Source organism: Bos javanicus, chromosome 3 (assembly GCF_032452875.1).
Source record: "Bos javanicus breed banteng chromosome 3, ARS-OSU_banteng_1.0, whole genome shotgun sequence".
Lineage (NCBI taxonomy): Eukaryota > Metazoa > Chordata > Mammalia > Artiodactyla > Bovidae > Bos > Bos javanicus.
This window is the reverse complement of record NC_083870.1, coordinates 7,071,969-7,091,442: the sequence shown is the minus strand read 5'-3', so window position 1 is coordinate 7,091,442 and position 19,474 is coordinate 7,071,969. Positions and strand designations below refer to the sequence as shown.

General features: G+C 41.3%; 1 protein-coding gene across 2 annotated transcripts in view; it reads right to left on the bottom strand.

Annotated features, from left to right (window-relative positions):
• Nucleotides 1–5,777: 5,777 nt before the first annotated feature.
• Nucleotides 5,778–19,474, bottom strand: part of SH2D1B (SH2 domain containing 1B) — a 30,035-nt gene continuing 16,338 nt past the window's right edge. The window contains exons 2-4 of one of the 2 annotated variants that reach the window (XM_061400191.1): nt 14,042–14,105; nt 11,578–11,743; nt 5,778–9,721 (exon numbers count right to left, since the gene is read on the bottom strand). In XM_061400191.1, coding sequence (XP_061256175.1) covers nt 9,684–9,721; nt 11,578–11,743; nt 14,042–14,105 — 268 coding nt within the window. In that variant the 3' untranslated portion in view covers nt 5,778–9,683. The remainder of the gene's footprint in view (nt 9,722–11,577; nt 11,744–14,041; nt 14,106–19,474) is intronic. The other variant, XM_061400202.1, reaches the window with a different exon arrangement.

Genomic DNA, 19,474 nt, shown 5'->3' with positions numbered 1-19,474 from the left:
TATCTCATTTGTTTTTCTCAATAGCCCTGCAAGGGAAGTCCTCCTAAGCCTGTTCTTTAGGTATAGACAAAGTCGTACTGCAGTCAAAGAATTCACACACATGATCTCATTAATCCTTGTATCTTGTGAGATAGTTATTTCAGCCCCATTTTATAGATGGGTAAACTGAGATTGGGGCTTCCCCAGTGGCTCAGTGGATAAAAAATCTGCCTGAAGTGCGGGAGACACAGGAGACGTGGGTTCGATCCCTGGGTCAGGAAGAGTTCCTAGAGAAGGGAATGGCTACCCACTCCCGTCTTCTTGCTTGGAAAATCCTGTGGACAGAGGAGCCTGGTGGGCTATGGTCCATGGGTCACAAAGAGTCGGACACTACTGAAAGACTAACACTTTCACTTAGATTGAGGTAATGACTAAGCAGATTGCCTGAGTCTTACAAACTGATAAAAATATAGAGCTAGACCTGCAGGCCCAGGATTTTAGATTCCAGGAGCAGACAGCATCATCACCACATGGTTCTTCTCTGTTTCCATCACACCAGTCTGATAAAATTTTCCCGGAAATGCTCTTGGCCCAGAAACATCTTGTTGAGTTGGACCTTCTCCAGGGATGAATGTGATTTCATTAAACACTGAATATTCATGTGGGATGGGAATTTAGAGACCCAGTCATCAAATCCCTCATTTTACAAAGAGAAAACAGCAAGGACTACAGTTTTTCAATATTAACCTGTCCTGGCATGGTCTCTGATTTCCCACAATAACTCTATGCAGGAAGACTTATTAACCCCATTTTCTAGATGAGGCTGGCCAGAGGCTTAGAGAGTTTCAGCAACTTGCCCAAAGTCACTCTACCAGTAAGTGACAGAGCTGATTGGTGCCTCTGGAAAACATCCATTCTGCAGGGTGTTGGTATGAATATGATCTATGAATTGCACTCCAAGCAGGAGTGGAAGAAGTATTTCTATTGCATCTCACATTGCAGACTCAAGGAAGCCTGGCTCATACACTAATCCTGTTACACTGGAGATTAAGCTTTCAAATGAGAGATGAGTATTATGAGCGGAATGTTTGGCCTTTTGTAGCTACCATAGTCCCTCAGCCGGAGAAGGCAATGGCACCCCACTCCAGTACTCTTGCCTGGAAAATCCCATGGATGGAGGAGCCTGGAAGGCTGCAGTCCATGGGGTAGCTGAGGGTCGGACACAACTGAGCGACTTCATTTTCACTTTCATGCATTGGAGAAGGAAATGGCAACCCACTCCAGTGTTCTTGCCTAGAGAATCCCAGGGACGGGGGAGCCTGGTGGGCTGCCGTCTATGGGGTCGCACAGAGTCGAACACGACTGAAGCGACTTAGCAGCAGCAGCAGCAGTCCCCCAGCAGTGCTAAAACAACAGAAACTTCAGCTCATTATCTGTTTTCTTGGTGGTTGTCTGACCTCTTGTGGCTGAGTTTAGGCACTGCAGTTTCTGGCAACTAGTTTCTCTAAGCAGCAGCTTTTCATGACAAAAGCATTTTTGAGGTAAGTACTATCTCCTTTGGAAAGGGTTGTAAGTTTCCTAAGATCATTCAACAAATAGTATGTGAAAGGATAAATAAAACAGATGACACCTTTTTTTTTTTTTTTTACTAAGAATTCCATAAGGGAGAGAAAATAGAAGGGGAGGAAATCTTTGAAAAAAATTAGAATTCTCCAAAAGTATAGAAAGATTAAAATTTTAATACAATGGCATATAGACCTTCAAACAGGATGAGGAGGAAAAACTCAGACACACTTATAGCAAAATGTAGGGTCAAAAAGAGAAACCACCTTTAAAGTTTCCAGAAAAAAAGATGGGCTGTAAAGGAAAATCAGGTTGACATCAGACATCTCAATAAGAATCCTAGATACAAAAAAATAGTGGCTTAATGTTTGATATTGTTGAAAGAAAAGGACACTAAACCTATATATTCAACTATCATTTGAATGAGTATTAACACTATTTTGAAGTATGTGTGTGTGCTGAGTCGCTCAGCCATGTCCAGCTCTTTGTGACTCCCTGGACTGCAGCTCACCAGGCTCCTCTCTCCATGGAAATTTTCCAGGCAAGAAAACTGGAGTGGGTTTCCACTTCCTACTCCAAGGGATCTTCTCGACCCATTTGCAGGTGGATTTTTTACTGCTGGGTCACACGGGAAGCCCATTATGAAGCATGTAAGACTGCAAAGGCTTACTTCTCAAAGACCATCTTTGAAAATATTCTTGGAGGAAATATTCCAGTAAGAAAAGAAGTGAACTCAGAAGAGTTCCATGTGTTTGTAAATACATAGGAAGTAAGGATGAATAATTGATTAGGCTATGGGTTTTCCAGTGGTCATGTATAGATGTGAGAGTTGGACTGTGAAGAAAGCTGAGTGCCGAAGAATTGATGCTTTTGATCTGTGGTGTTGGAGAAGACTCTTGAGAGTCCCTTGGACTACAAGGAGATCCAACCCGTCCATTCTGAAGGAGATCAGTCCTGGGATTTCTTTGGAAGAAATGATGCTAAAGCTGAAACTCCAGTACTTTGGCCACCTCATGCAAAAAGTTGACTCATTGGAAAAGACTCTGATGCTGGGAGGGATTGGTGGCAGGAGGAGAAGGGGATGACAGAGGATGAGATGGCTGGATGGCATCACTGACTCGATGGATGTGAGTCTGAGTGAACTCCGGGAGTTGGTGATGGACAGGGAGGCCTGGCGTGCTGCGATTCATGGGGTCACAAAGAGTCGGACACGACTGAGTGACTGAACTGAACTGAACTGAATCTTACTATTACATAGATGGTAAAGGACTCAGAAGGAGTAGATAATAATAATTCAGATTTTAGATCAGAAAATGAGATGGGATTAACAATGGTGACAAAATTATAGAGAAAAGCAAAAATGCTCATTTTCAATAGGCTGTGGATAACTATCACCAAAAAAAATTTTAATAGAGCTTTCCAATAAGCAGGGTTAAAGGAGGAAAAAAAGAAAACAAAATATATAGAAAATGGAAAGAACGGAGTAGGATTTTTCTCTTAGCTCAGGCTTCTGTAACAAAATATTCAATACCATAGGTTGGGTGGGTTAAAGAATGCACATTTTACTAGACTTTCTTGTGGGGTGGGAAGTCTGAGGTCAAGGTGCCAGCAGACTCTGGAGAGGACGGCTTCCAGAGGGGCCTCCAGCTGCCTTCCTGCCGTGTCCTCACAGGGCCCTTCCTTGGGGCTTGCAGGCAGAGAGCGAGCTCTGGGGTCTGGTCTTCCTCCTCTTACAAGGGCCCTGAACCTCTTTTAAGGCCACCACCTTACCTAAACCCAGTTACTCCAAATACCATCAGACTGTGGGTCAGAGCTTCAACATTTGCCTTTGGGAGGCCAAAAACATCCAGCCCATGACAGTGGCAGAAATAAATTCAAATAGGACAATTTCTAATAAATATAAGGGTATCAAACTTACCAAACAAAAGGAGAAAAACTTAAATTGGAAAAAAATTAAATCCAATAACATTTGTCTATAGAAGACAGGGTTAACACAAAAGATATGAAAAAACTTAAAAGCAAAGAGATAGAAAATTATATATTAAAAAGTATGGATGAAGAGAAAGTCAAGATAGCAATTTAAGTATGATAAAAATAGAATTAAAAGCAAAAATTATGAGAAAAAGAGAAACTTCAAAAAAAATTAAGATAAAATAGTTATTAAAAATATATACATCTAAAAATATAACCTCAAAATAGCAGAACTATGAAGACATACATATGTCAATATAATATATGTCAATTATTATAATTAGAAAACTAAACTGTTATCGGAGAAGGCAATGGCACCCCACTCCAGTACTCTTGCCTGGAAAATCCCATGGATGGAGGAGCCTGGTGGGCTGCAGTCCACGGGGTCACAAAGAGTTGGACACGACTGAACGACTTCACTTTGACTTTTCACTTTCATGCATTGGAGAAGGAAATGGCAACCCACTCCAGTGTTCTTGCCTGGAGAATCCCAGGGACGGAGGAGCCTGGTGGGCTGCCGTCTGTGGGGTCGCACAGAGTCGGACACGACTGAAGTGACTTAGCAGCAAACTATTATATATTGGGTTAAAATGAGAGACTTTTCTCTCTGATAGATCAAATAGAAGAAAAATAAGAACATCTATGAAAAATAAAAATATTTGTCTTATATGGTCTGTAATCTTGAATACATTGGTGGCATTGGTGAAGATAGTGTTAAAATGGATAGAAAAAACAACTCTTTCCTAATGAAATGTTCACATATACCAGGTAATCATCAAAGCCTCAGAAATCAAGTCAAATTATGTTAAATTTAATACAGTATAGTTTGCAATCTATACTTAAGTGAAAACTAAAGTACATGTTTGAAAAAATTACAAACTACTATTCTCTTTGATTAAAAATACCTTGACCTGAACAGCAATAAAAACCATGTTAAAATTTGTGGGGTACAGGTCAAGTAGTACTATGAGATAAATTCATAGCTTTTAAATGTATTTATTACAAAACAGTAAATATTGAAGACAAGCCAGATAAGCTGAAAAATGATGATAAATTCAGTGAAATAGAGAATACCAATCTAAAAAACAGTAACAAATTAAAACTAAAAGCCGACTTTAAAAGGACAATTGCTGTGGTACATATACACAATGGAGTATTACTCAGCCAGTAAAAAGAATTCATTTGAATCAGTTCTAATGAGGTGGATGAAACTGGAGCCTATTATACAGAGTGAAGTAAGCCAGAAGGAAAAACACCAATACAGTATACTAACGCATATATATGGAATTTAGAAAGATGATAACAATAACCCTGTGTTCGAGACAGCAAAAGAGACATGTATGGAACAGTCATACAACAGACATGATGTATGGAACAGTCTTATGGACTCTGTGGGAGAGGGAGAGGGTGGGAAGATTTGGGAGAATGGCATTTAAACATGTAAAATATCATGTATGAAACGAGATGCCAGTCCGGGTTCGATGCACGATACTGGATGCTTGGGGCTGGTGCACTGGGACGACCCAGAGGGATGCTATGGGGAGGGAGGAGGGAGGAGGGTTCAGGATGGGGAGCACATGTATACCTGTGATGGATTCATTTTGATGTTTGGCAAAACTAATACAATTATGTAAAGTTTAAAAATAAAGTAAAATTTTAAAAAAAAGGACAATTAAGACGCATAAAATTGATTAGTAAAAAGAGATGCAAATAAAATACAGAGTGAAGAAGAAGATACAATGACGGTCACAATATGTTTTTAAGAATAATAATAGTATTAACTATATGCCAATAATTTAGAAAACTTAGACAAAATTTATAAAATTCCTGGAAAAACAAAGAGCACCAAATTTGGCAAGATAATTGAATAAACCATTGAGCATTAAAAATACTGTTTTGACCAAAGTGTTTGTTCAGGTGTTTTCATAAAAACCTCAATGAACTTTTCGCTAACCCAATATTTACAGAGTAATAAGAGATGCCCTATCCTTCTTTACCAGAACTTCAAACTCAGTTTTATAAGAGTATTAATGAGTTTTCAAACAACACATAGACTTTTCCTTACAAAGCTGTTGTGAAAAAATAGAAAAAATATAAAGACCGCTTCATCCACTCTTTATGGTTAGCATAACCATGATTCAACAAATTATAGTTCTGTTTGGTTTATGAGTTTTAATGCAAAAATCTTAAATGAAATAACTTACTGAATCCAACAGTTTATTAAAAATAATGTAAAATGATCAAGTTAAGCAATACAAGCATGGTATAAGTTAAGAATTTAATGTAATTTACCTCTATAATGGAATGAGGATTAAAGGAATGTGGCTATCTCTGTAGATACAGAAGCAAGTCACTTAATACATTTCAAAACATTTCTGATAAAACTAAAATGGCCTTCTTAAAGGCTACAACAAACACTGTGCATAAGTGGAGAAAATGACTAAGCATTTCACACAATATGGAAACAACGCAAGAATGCTCACATTCTGATTCGTATTTAATGTATACTGGAGGTCCTAGCCAATCGAGTAAACATAGAAAATAAATTAAATACATAAGGGTTGAAAGGAAGGAGAACAAAATGCTATCATTTGTAGCTGACAAAATTATTTACATAGAATTTACAGTTTAATTTACAGTAGAATCAACAGATAAACCAGGACATCTAACAAGAGCATAAGCAGTTTGCTACTGTCGTAGTCTATCAGAAATGTAACAAAATATATGACTTAAAGTTATAACAACTAAAAATAGGAATTAACCTAACAGAATATACAGGACTTCCACAGTGAAAATGTATGATTTCATTAAAGACCAAAAAAGCTGGCATAAATAACTAGAGTAGCATGTTTACACGTGGGAAAACATCACCAGAATTTCAGTCTCCCCCAAGTGCAAGTTTACTCAAAATTCCAGCAAGATGTTTCAAGAAACTTATTTATTCTAAAATGTTTGTGGAGGAATCAAGGTCCACAAATAGCTAAAATGATTTTTAAAAATGAGTGCTTATCCTAAGAGACAATTACAAAGTCAGAGTATTAGAATAGTTGTGACATAAAGAAGAAACCATAAACCAGAGGAGAGACAATGGATTATGAAGCAGGTATAAATCTGAAAACCACTTCAATATAGATGGAAAAATACAAAGCTGGATTCTTACCTCTCACCATGGAGAAAGGTTAACCCCAGACTCATCCTTTATTCAACAAATACTTACTGAGCATCTGCTAGGAGCGAAGGACTTTTCTAACACTGGATATATGCCACTGAAAAAGGCGAAAGTCCCTGCCATCGTTAAAACCCTTAGTGTAGAAGGTAAAAGTATAATGTAGAAGGTAAAATTATATAATAAAAAGTATATATATATATAGACGCTTGGAGTGGGGAAGGGCTTGTAAAACAGGGATCAAAAAGCACAAAGCATAAGGCAAAAAAGCACTTCATGGGCTTGATTGTATCATAATTAAATCTGAGTACACTTTATGACCCACCCTCATAGTCCAGAGGCAGCCTCTTACATGTCCATAAAGAAGAGGCTGTTCATTACAGTGATGTTCCTAGGAGCAAGGAGTTGGAACCAACTTAGATGTGTGTCTCTAGAGAGATGAGAAAACAAAATGTGATGGGTGCATGCTGTGGAATACCATGCATGAGTTAGAGGCACTGGGTTAGATGTACACTCAAGAGTAAGGAATAGAACTAATCATAATATTGAGGGGAAAAAAGTAATAACAGAATTGGAGCAATAGCACTATATCATGTGTGTAAATATAAAAGATATATAGTCTCAACCAAATTTGTATATTCTACAAGAGTGCATACATGTAAGTAAAGTGAAAAAAAGTGTTAGTTGCTTAGTCGTGTCTGACTCTCTGTGACCCTGTGGACTGTAGCCCACCAGGCTCCTCCATCCATGGAATTTTCCAGGCAAGAGTACTGGAGTGGGGTGCCATTGCCTCCTCCAGGGAATCTTCCTGATCCAGGGATTGAACCTGGGTCTCCTGAACGTTGCAGGCTGATTCTTTACCATCTGAGCCACCAGGGAAGCCCATCCACACAAGGGCATGTATCAAATAGTGCGGAGCTGGTTCCGTTGGAATGGGAATGAGGGATGAAGGGAAGAAAAATGAATGTGTCTTTTATGGGTGGATAGTGATAATGAGATAAGAATTAAATAATGTGATTAACTCAATTCTCCGTACCTAAGTCATTTGGACCCCAGAAGACGGAGGACTGTTTGAATGTAGGATAGCTCCAGCGGGCTCCGATTCTTCCTACGTTGAGTTCTTCCTACATGTGGCTGAGACTGCCCTCCTGTAAACACGCAGCCGCTGCTCTGAGTTCTTCTGTCTGGCTTCACACCCAGTGAGTCTTCTGTTCCCCCTTTCACAGAACGGCACTGCCAACATTGAAACGGCTGCTGTAGTTTATTGTCTTCCCTCTTCCAGTCCCACATACTCAGATCTTTCAGCTGTTCTTCATATGACCTGTTCACGGCCTTCTAAATTTCAGGGAACTATGCAATGACAGCCACATTGACTATGAAATGTGGCTTGCTTGTTTGAGAAATATGGCTGAAATCCCACCAGGGATCAAGCTCCTTGTAAGGTGCTATGCATAGGTGCTCAGGAAAAAAGGAAATCACTTCTATGAGAGTAATAATGGAAAGGTCTTGAATTAACAATCATATTCTACTTGATTTTGAGATGTATATATAGAGTTCAAACAAATCTTTGCTATCCAGAATGAGTGACCACATTTCATATATATTGATTTATTCAGGAAATTTCCACTGACCATGTTTTCTGTGCCAAGGATTGCTGCAGTCCCAGATAACTGGAACATGTTCTTTGTACCATGCAGAATGAATCAAAGACCCGGAGCCGAACCCTGGGGAGCAGGTTTGCTTCTGGTGTCCTTTACTGAACCATCCAGAAGTATGCTTATGTGGCTCCTGCAGTTCCCTTCTTCTCTACTATGGTTTGCTGTGACCTAAGAAGTCAGAATGGCTCATGCTTTTGGGATTCCAACCACAATGTCTGTTCTTGTTTCCCAGAAATCCAAGCTCCTCTCTTTAATAAGGCCAGGGGGGTGAAATGAATCCCTAAGGTTTGAAGATAGATCAGAGAATGGGCATAGCATGTGGTACATTCCACACTAAGCAGGTCTTAATTTAAAATGTGAACTAGGAGAAAAATACAAAGGGCCTTAGAACCAAGCGACAACCGCCTCGGGAATGGGCTCCTAGTCAGTAATGTCTCTAAATGGGGCACGGTTTTGAGCTGCAGGCATTTCTGTGTGCCGTGGAGGATTCACGGGGAGACTCAACCGCACTTTAAAGCCTAGTCAGAAACAGCACCAACCACTTTCACAGCAGCGACGTGGTTCTGCATTGTGACACACCTTCAAAATCCCCACACGTGTCGCAAAGCAGAAGCACGTCGCTGCTGTTAAAGTGGTTAGTGCATAAATGAAACTAGGCAGAATCAAAGAGGAAGTGTCTCCAGGGCAATGTTTAGCAGGGATGGAGATTAGAAAGAAGGTGGGTCGCCCAGGCTGGAGGGAGAGGGTGCATGAGTGGGTCTGGGCTCCCACCATCACCAAGACCAGCACGGGCAGGGGCAGAGAATGTGTTGGCTGTTTTGGGAGTGTGAGATCCAGTACCCATGTCCGTTACTCAGGGGCTCCCCAGCGCCACCTGACTCAACCAGCCTCAGCAGAGAGGCCGGGCGTTGGCTGTCCTCTGCCCAGCCACGAAGGAACAGAGGCCCAGAAAGAGGAAGCGGTTTGTCTGCAGTCACATCGCCATGACTGGAACTCAGCCTCCGAAGGAGACACCAGCACTCTCTTCTCTCCCCTCTGGTCGCCTGGTTGAAAGACGACCAGACGTCAACGGTGTTGTCGTGGTAGCACCTTTAACAAGTCAAGAATAGGTTCAGGCGGTCCTATTCCAAGAAAGAACAGTGGGAGGGAGAATGGGGTTTTGAAGCTCCTCGTTTTGTATGCATGGGAGGCAGGGACTGATTTCTCTGAGGCTGGTGAACAAAACATCTTCAGTCACTCAGACCAGGAGAGTCTAAGTTGTCCCCTAGAGTTTGGTCTTCCAGACCCACACACCTGCAGGAGAAGCAGGACCGCGTCTATAAGTGCTTCATCCAGTCTCCATCCCTTCAAGGCAGGACATCTACATAGTCGCTGCCACTGTTCTCTGGGGAGAAAAGGAGACCAGCCGTGAGGCTTCACACCCAGGAGTCACCCTGACCAACACCTCTCGCGGGAAAGAAGCCCTCTGCCCAGGCACAGGGTGGTCTTGATGCCACAGCAGAGTGACATCTTCACGGGCTGGGGTACCACAGGGAGCTCTCCTGGCAAAATAGGGGGCCTGTTTATAAGTCAAGTACCAGCGTTTCCAGCACCAGATGCCTCCACTCAACAGCAGAGAACCTATGCCTCCCTGAGGGTGAGAACACCTGAGACTTGTTCTGAGGTGGCCAAGGGAACGGGGGCGGGGGAGAAGATGAGCCGCTCAGAGGAAGTTCCTTCCCCCTTAATGGCTGAGGATTTGGGAGCTCGTTCTGCCAAGGCTGCCTGAGCTTGGACAACTGGTGTGGTGAGATTCCTGCTCAGCTCTTGGAACGAACTCCAAAGGGTTCTCCTCTTGGGATTTGTGGTTATTTTATTTATCCCTGAGACAAATACTACCGCCACCCTCAAGCACCCTGAGCAGCTCATCAGGGTTTGCCTAAGGACTACAGCATGGGTCCATCCCTAGGTTGCTCCTCTGCCCCCCTTTTATTCTTTGTATTTTTATTTCTTTCTGTAAGTTATGGTAGAAAATGGCCATGGGACCACATCTGCAGCTGCAGCTATAGCAAGCAACTCTGTGACGGGCTACACACTCCTCTGCCTGGGGGAGGGAGACAGAAACAATGGGAGAGGAGGGCTATTTTCTCGTAATTAAAAAACTGTGTTTAGTCCTGGGGAGGTGAGAAGCTTTCTCCGGCAGTCTAAAGGGCAGCTTGGCTGTAGACAGAGTATAATGGGTGTGTGGTGACCGCAGACTTCCTGGAACCCTCTGTCTGTTCCCCTCCTTGCTCCCTAGCTAGCCCTCTGCACCCATTACATCACCTGCCCACTGAGGACAGAAATCCCTTTAATGGGGCTCTAACCATACATCCCACCTTGAGAAAACAGGGTTAAACTGTAAATGTCTCAGGAAGTCTGAGCTAAATTCGAACTATGTTGTGACTGATGGATACTAGATTCTTTTCTGCGAACAGATTTCAAGGGGTGTACACAAGAGTAGCTGCTTGGGATATGACCTGGATCCTGTGCACTCAGATTTACTGATTCTCTGCACTCTCATTTCCCACCATGGCTTGATAACTCTTAGGATGTATCTGAAATAATTAGTCCCCTGCTCCCTGCTAAGGCACTCCAGTCGTGTCTGACTCCGTGCGACCCTATGGGCTGTAGCCTGCCAGGCTCCTCTGTCCATGGGATTCTCCAGGTAAGAATACTGGAGTGGGTTGTTATGCCCTCCTCCAGGGGATCTTACAGACCTAGGGATCAAACCCACATCTCTTACGTCTCCTGCAACGGCAGGCGGGTTCTTTACCACTAGCACCTGGGGGAAGCCCAGTTTGTCCACTAACACTACATAAATGAATGCTTAGCAAATATTGAGCAAAATGTAACAGAATGCGGCTTGGAGAAAGAAGTTGAAGCATTTTTCTCATTTGAAAATTCTGCTTTTTGGCCATCTACTCCCAAATATGTGATTGGCACAAGGTCACAGGGTGAGTTTGAAGTTGGCTCACGGAATGCCCAGGGACGACTCTTCTCCCTGGGCTGCCCGAGCACAGAGAGCTCTGTGCGTTTGCCACCACCGGGAGCATGAAGGCACTGCTTCCCAACAAGATAGAAAAATGCTGTTTGCAGGATGAGGCTTTTTTAGAGCTAACACCATAGAAAGGAGCGGTTATCTGTATGGATTCTACCCAGTAGGGCAGTAGAAGAAGTGGGACTAAGGCTCTTGTCTGGCCCCCCTATGAAAGTTTTTACCATAAATACCATCCAACTCTATCTTCGATCTTCTCCATCTCAGGCAGGATCCGGTTCTCTTTATTGGCTTTACAAGGTGAAACATCAGTCCTTGATGTGGCTCTTCAAACTTGGAGATCAGTTCCTTCAGGTTTGGAAAGATCTGTCGTCTAATGCCTTCCGCTGTCTGCAAAAGTGCAGGAAGGAGAGCACTCATCACCACGCAACTATGTGTGAACGCTGACACCTCTCACAACAGTGGTTTCAGGGCTGCCTCTGAGCAGCGAACTGAAAACAGGTGGCTGGCATTTCATGTGTGGGAGCCCACACCACACACAAAACACAGAAACCTTCCCTCTAAAAACAGAGCTCTGGCTTGAGCTGCTGTGAGTAGAGAGGATTAACAATCAAGGGTCCCCACCTCAGTCTGCAGTGTTGAGTTCCCATCTATGGCAATCTGGGGGCAGCTCTTGTAGGTACCCTGTAGAGGGTAACCCCTCTAAGAGCTTATGTGAGAGTGTAAGCGACTGATGCAGGCGGACTTCAATGGGAAATGCAATCTCTGTACTTGATGGTGGTCCAGTGGTTAGGAATCGGTGCTGTCACTGCATGGTCCTGGGTTCAATCCCTGATCAAGGAATTAAGATCTTGCGAGCCACATAGCCAAAAAAAAAAAAATATATATATATATATGTATACACAAAAGCCTACATACTTGAATTCAGAATCTCCGTGAGAGGAAAATAAGACCAAAATGTCTGGATTTAAATTGAAAATGGAAATGTCAGCATGATTCAGGTAAAATTATGAACAGTTGTTTTCTGTTTACCAGCTATAAGCAAAGCACAAATTTCTAGTCATTTAAAAAAAAATAATAATGCTTTCACTTTTTTTTGATGTGGGCCATTTTTAAAGTTTTTATTGGATTTGTTACAATATTGCTCTGTTTTATGTTTTGGTTTTTTGGCCATGAAGCATATGGGATTTTAGTTCCTCAACCAGGGGTCACAGCTGCACCGCTTGACTTGGAAGGCAATGTCTTAACCACTAGACCTCCTGGGAAGTCCCTCTACTACAATCTTATAGAAATAATTTAAAAACACAAAAATTTCCTCAGCTCTTGTGTAGTTGTGTTTCTTGATGAACACTGTGGTTCCCAGAGGGCCAAGGTGTTGGTCTGCAGAGAGGGGTGGTGATGAGAAAGCTCTGGGACCTGCAGTGTGTTAACCTCTGTGACAGAGACTCAGGCTGAGCTGGAAGTCGGCTCCATGAAAGGCTGTCGCGTCAGCCCAGGGCAGCTTCTAGCACCGGCCCTGATGTAGAGCTGCTTCCCATGAAACGCCCCTGCGTCTGTTAGAAGAGATGTGGATGCTTCTCTCTTTTGTCCAGACAAGAGACAAAATGGGGCATTACGGAATTATCCAGAATTTCCCAAAATATGCACAATAAAGAAATAAATGTTTTAAAATGAGTTGCTTTAAAAGATTCAAAAATGTTTTTTAAATTTCCATGTATATCCTTCACCCGCACCCCAAAGGTTAACATTTTATTGTATTTGCCTTTCATCCTCTCTTTCTAAATATACAAATGTACATATATTTATCCTTTTTAAAAAAATACATGATAGTTACTGACATGATATCCCTTTAACCTAAATACTTCCTATTTCCTAAAAAACAAGAATATTACATACCCAGGCTAAATGAGGAAGTTGATGTGATACTGTTTACTAATCTACAGATCTTATTCAAAAATTTGTCAATTGCCTCAACAATGTCTTTTGTTTCAAAGAAAAAATTATATGTGTGTGTGTGTATCTGGGGATCTCAGGTAGTCACAGTGCATATTAGCATATCAAAGGTTCTGAGAATTCTTGAAGTAAAAGATCTGCTTAACCTTTTTGCAAGTATTCAGAAAGATTATTTCAGGATCCTTAGAGTAGTAATTAAAGATTCAATGACATTCATTATACTCTACTTACTGCCAGAGAAGTAACTTCAAAAGAAAAAAGGATTTTTTCTGCTTAACGTTCAGTAAACCAGACACATTAATAAAATCCCCAAATTGCCAGTTGACTGATGCTTCCTTTTGTATTTTCATCCAGGTATGGCGCACCCCCCGACCCCCTAAACATTCGGACCTCTGCCCGCCTTCCCTTTCCACCCACTCTGTCATTTAGTCTTCTAATTTGACAGTAGTCTTACATAGAGTTCAGGTTGGTATATTTGACCCCTGGAGGAACTCTGTGCCTCTACACTTCTGAAAACAGCCTTGTTTTTTTTTTTTTTTTTTTTTTATAAAAAAATTGAACCCAACTCTAGTGTGTCTCTATTCTCTTAAAGGAAGACAAGGTTAATTACTGATCTGACTCTAACTCACAGTGCTTCCGTAGAATGCCTCCACACGGCCACATCTCAGAGATGCTTTTAGGTTCTTCTCCCCAGTTTTTGTTGTTTTTGTTCTAGGAGTTCTTATATGTCCTTACCTGTATGTGGAAATACCCATGTTTCTCTTTGAAGATTCGGTATGTGTAGACAAAATTTTTAAACCTGTGGAAAGATGACTCTGTGAATCACAATGTTCTTATATGCAAATCCAGGTAACATCTATCATTGTATGTTATATGCAAAGCCTTTGTCAATCTTGAATCCCAAAAAGAAACTGATCATTTCAAGCCTTCTTATCTGTGGGACTTTGAAAGAGAGGTTTTTTTTAATGGGAATCTTTATTCTGATGGAAGTCTGGGCTGTAGTAAAGGGAATAAGAGAAAATTTACAGTTTTCATTGTCTTGGTATTTCTCTCTAATTTTTTCACTTAGTACTTACTTGATACACTATGCAAAATACCATTGAGCCATTCCTGTGTTATTTATTAATTGAAATGTTATTGATCTCATTACAGATAGTTAATGTAACTAAAACAGAGAATTAGGGATTATGTGCAAGGAAGTGGTGTATTCTGCTCTTATTCTTCATTGGAACATGAGCCACTAGCTTAGTAATCTATCTAGAATTTAGATAACAGACCCAACTGAGCAATTTCCAGAGCAAGAGATAGCATACATTACCATATTTCTTCGATTCCCAGATGTCATCAATTGTAGAATACTGTATCAATTTAATAAAGGCGTTTGAGGAGAAAAAAATGCATCCCTTAAATGCCTCTATCAGTTGTTACCTATGTTCTGATTCCCAAGAAATATTAAAATGTAAAAAATGAGGATCAAAAACATTAACATGAGGTTCAAATGATCTGATTCATCGCTCCTCACCCCTTCACTTGCACCCACGCCAAGGAATCGGATGACTCATCTTACAACTGAATTGGAAAGGCAGATAGCTATTTACAGCTCATTGCCAATTGTCTGGAGGCTTTAACTGACTTCAAATCCCAATCCTTTTGTGGTATTTCCTGAGGCCAGAATAAGCTAATGGGTATCTCTGAATCACACAAGCAACAAAACCTTTTACATGAATCCTTGTCTATATGTGACAAATTAAAGTATTCCACTGTTTGGGAAGAGGTCCCACGAATATCTTTTCACAGACATATTATTCAAATCAGGATCCAAACAAGGTTCATACACCGCTTTTGGTTGATCACATGATTTCTTGAAACTCATTTATTAAATGGCCTAAGTTAAATTCTTAAACAAATGACTTTATTTTTAACTAATTGTTGTATTATCCACCTAAGAAAATATTTACTAGAGGAGTTTGAAAGAATAAAACAAAAGGAGGGTCTGTGTTAATTAGTCCAAAAGCCATATACTATTAGGTTAGAAAGACAGACCTTGCTCAGATATAGTCTTACTCATTGCAAAGCACTTTTAATGAAATAACAAACCAAATTGCAGCAAAACTTTAGAAGAAATTGCTTTATTGAACTTGTAATACTAATATGCATTTATTTTGAAATGTTTATCCAAAAAAAGCACTGTAAGAGATTACAGAGCAGTGAGGTTAGTATCTACTTCATATGGCTGCAATATTATTAGTGTTAGTGTTAGTTGCTCGGTCATGTCCAACTCTTTGCAACCCCATGGACTGTAGCCCACCAGGCTCCTCTGTCCATGGAATTCTCCAGGAAAGAATACTGGATGTTGCCATTCCTTTATCCAGGGGTTCTTCCTGATCCAGGGATCAAACCCAGGTCTCCTGCACATTGCAGGCAGATTCTTTACCATCTGAGCCATCAAGGAAGCCCACAATATTATTGGGTCAACATAAAAACTTATTTTAATGCCTATTCTAATTATTACTTTATAGATGTCATTTATAAAACGTTAAAAAGATACATGATTTTTCAGCATGCATCTACACTTAAGACAGGTAAAAAGATCCTGCTTCCCTGGGGCCGTCTGCCCCCATCACCATGGTGACAAGGGAGTCGTCTTTATCCTCCAACACTCACAGTCTTCCCTCCACCCTCACCTGGAGTCCATTCAGCTAATCTCATCATGTCCTTTATTCCTGTTCCTAAGTCATTGCAAGAACCCCAGTCTGGCATGTTGTCTATCCCCTTTTTCTAATCCTACAGGGCTTTGTGCAACCTTATTGTACCCCCCTTCTTCCCAGCCAGGAAATCCTGCCTTGTGTTCTCTAGTGCTCAAGGTCTGCTGTCATCAAATTCTTCTCTATCTTCAACCTCTTCTCTAATCATCCCTGTCACCCTCTTGCTCCAAGGGACACCTGGACACACTATCTTTGTCCCAGTCAGTTCAGCTCAGTCACTCAGTCATGTCCGACTCTTTGCGACCCCATGGACCGCAGCATGCCAGGCCTCCCTGTCCATCACCAACTCCCAGAGTTTACCCAAACTCATGTCCATTGAGTCGGTGATGCCATCCAACCATCTTATCCTCTGTTGTCCCCTTTCTCCTCCTGCCCTCAATCTTTCCCAGCATCAGGGTCTTTTCCAATGACTCAGCTCTTCGCATGAGGTGGCCAAAGTATTGGAGTTTCAGTTTCAACATCAGTCCTTCCAATGAACACCCAGGACTGATTTCCTTTAGGATGGACTGGTTGGATCTCCTTGCAGTCCAAGGGACTCTCAAGAGTCTTCTCCAACACCACAGTTCAAAAGCATCAATTTTTCTGTGCTCAGCTTTCTTTATAGTCCAACTCTCACATCCATACGTGACCACTGGAAAAACCATAGCCTTGACTAGATGGACCTTTGTTGGCCAAGTCTCTGTCCCAAGGACCCTGCTTCTCTGGGACTCCACTAAAAGGAGTCCTGCATAACCTGCAGAACCATAAAGGAGTACCTGCATGACCTCCCCTTGCAGGCCTGGATGAGAGGCCAGCGTTCTTGCTTCTGCAGCATCTCAGTGTCATTTCCTGTCTCCAAACTCTAGCTTTGAGTTTTGTGTAGATTATGTCACCTACTGCCCAATCAAGATGTGTCTATTGATGACAGCTCCTAACTCCGGTTATTGTCTTTCGTTTCTCTAGGTTCTAGCTCCTCGCTCACTGTCACTGCCTTCAGTACTATGCCTATCTAAATTGTTGGCAATTTCAATTCGCAAGTTGATTATTCTTTAACACTCCAATTTCTCCATTCCCTGAGCCCACCTCCTCCAACAATCTTGTCTTCCCCTACATTGCCCACTCATTCCCATGTTCATCACCAGGATTGGCTACGTAATTTGTGGGGCCCAGAGAAAAATGAAAATTTAAGGTCCCTGTTTAAAAGTTATTCAGAATTTGGGGGTGGTAACAGCAGTACAGGTACTTGGATGGTAACCAAGTACAGGGCTCTCTGAGTCGGGCCCTGTGTGGCTGCATAAGATTGCCTGCCATAAAGCCAGCCTCACTTGTAATTTTTACCATATAATTGCCAATAATGGGAACCTTCTCATAATGTGAATTTCATGCATCCCACTCACTTCGTCCTAAACATCTTCTCCTTTCTCTAGTATACGGACCCCGACATTCCCTTGACCCCACAGATCTTCCAGCCCATCAGTCCTATCACTTTTCAGGGTTTTTGCTCACTTGTCTTCACTCCCTTCTTTATACAGATTAGACTGCTTGCCCACCATTATAATCACTCTTTTCAACTCCTTTACCATCTTTCACTTTATTTCCTTAATTAGCAAACCCAGAATCCTGATTGAGCCCAACTCACTACAGCTGTATGTGGCTGTAGCCATGTTCACTATTCTCACTTAAATCAATGACCACAAATCTCAAGTGGACTCTTAATTCCTCCAGGTAGTCATTTATTTTCCTATTCCCCTCAAACAGAGATTCTATACCATTTGCTTTCTTCTTAAACCTTCAACATCTCACTCGTAACTGATGACTTCACTGAGAAAATTAAAGCATCAGGAGAGAATTTCCAAATTCCCATCACCACACATAACAGTATCTGCAGGCATAGACTCTGCCTTTATTACCATGGATGAACTTTGCATGCTGATCTGCAAAGCTAATCCTTCCTGTTTCTACTGGTTGTCATCCACTTTCATGTATTCAAGGACACAGCTCTAGCAATTTTTTTCCCCTCTCTCTGATTCATTATTATTCTTTGCATAACAGACAGGGTAGTCCTTTTTAAAAATATGAGTCAGATCATGTCATTCCTCTGCATAAAAATATGGTCTAGTCAATTTTGAAAAAGAAAGATAAAACTGGTGTGGTGTATGTGTGTGTGTGTGATGGGATGTTTCTGTCTTAAGTCTTTTTAAAAAGCTATAATTAAGACAATGAGGAGCTAGCTCTGTAGTGGAAGAAACATTAATGGAATAAAATAGCCCAGAAACAGATGCATAAATATGTAAAAACTTGATATATGACTGAGCTGGCATAACTAATCAGTGAGGAGGAGAGGGACTGTTTGTTAAATGGTAATGGTAATGTTTTCATGTGGGAGCAAATAAAATTGGATTCTTGCTTCACATTCTAATTGAAGACCCAATTGTAAAGAAACAAAGCACTAAACTTAGGAGAAATAAAAGTGACCAACTTAATGACCTTGAGTTAAGGAAGGCATTCTTAAATCATGAAAAGTACCAGTCAGAAGATAAAATTAATAGAACTCACTATATTAAAATTGGAGAAGGCAATGGCACCCCACTCCAGTACTCTTGCCTGGAAAATCCCATGAATGGGGGAGCCTGGTAGGCTTCAGTCCATGGGGTCGCGAAGAGTCAGACACGACTGAGCGATTTCACTTTCACTTTTCACTTTCATGCATTGGAGAAGGAAATGGCAACCCACTCCAGTGTTCTTGCCTGGAGAATCCCAGGGATGGCAGAGCCTGGTGGGCTGCTGTCTATGGGGTTGCACAGAGTCGGACATGACTGAGGCGACTTAGCAGCAGCATATTAAAATTAAAACTTCTATTTATCAAAATATACTATAAATATAGTACCTACTTTTGCGATAAAGTCCACAATTTGGGAGAAGATAATGGCAACCCTAATGTAAAATAAGAACATTAACGTACAATAAGAAAATGATAAGTACAATGACCAATAAACAAATGAAAAGTTGCTTCACTAATAATCAGGGAAATAGAAATGAAGCCACATTAGATTGGAGAAGGAAATGGCAACCCACTCCAGTGTTCTTGCCTGGAGGATCCCAGGGATGGGGGATCCTGGGGGGCTGCCGTCTATGGGGTCTCACAGAGTCGGACACGACTGAAGTGCCTTAGCAGCAGCAGCAGCAGCAGCCACATTAGATATCATTTCATACCAAATTGGCAAAGATGTAAGAGTTACTAATTCAAAGTATTGGCTGTGATATACAGCTTTACAAGTTTTATATACTACTAATGAACTGACTGAATGGGAGTGTATTTAGATACCAAAGCCTTAGAGAACAATTTGGCAAAATTTAGTACAGTTGAAATGTGTAGAGTCCATGAGCCCAAATGTCTACTCGTTCACATTGGGACTGTTGAAAT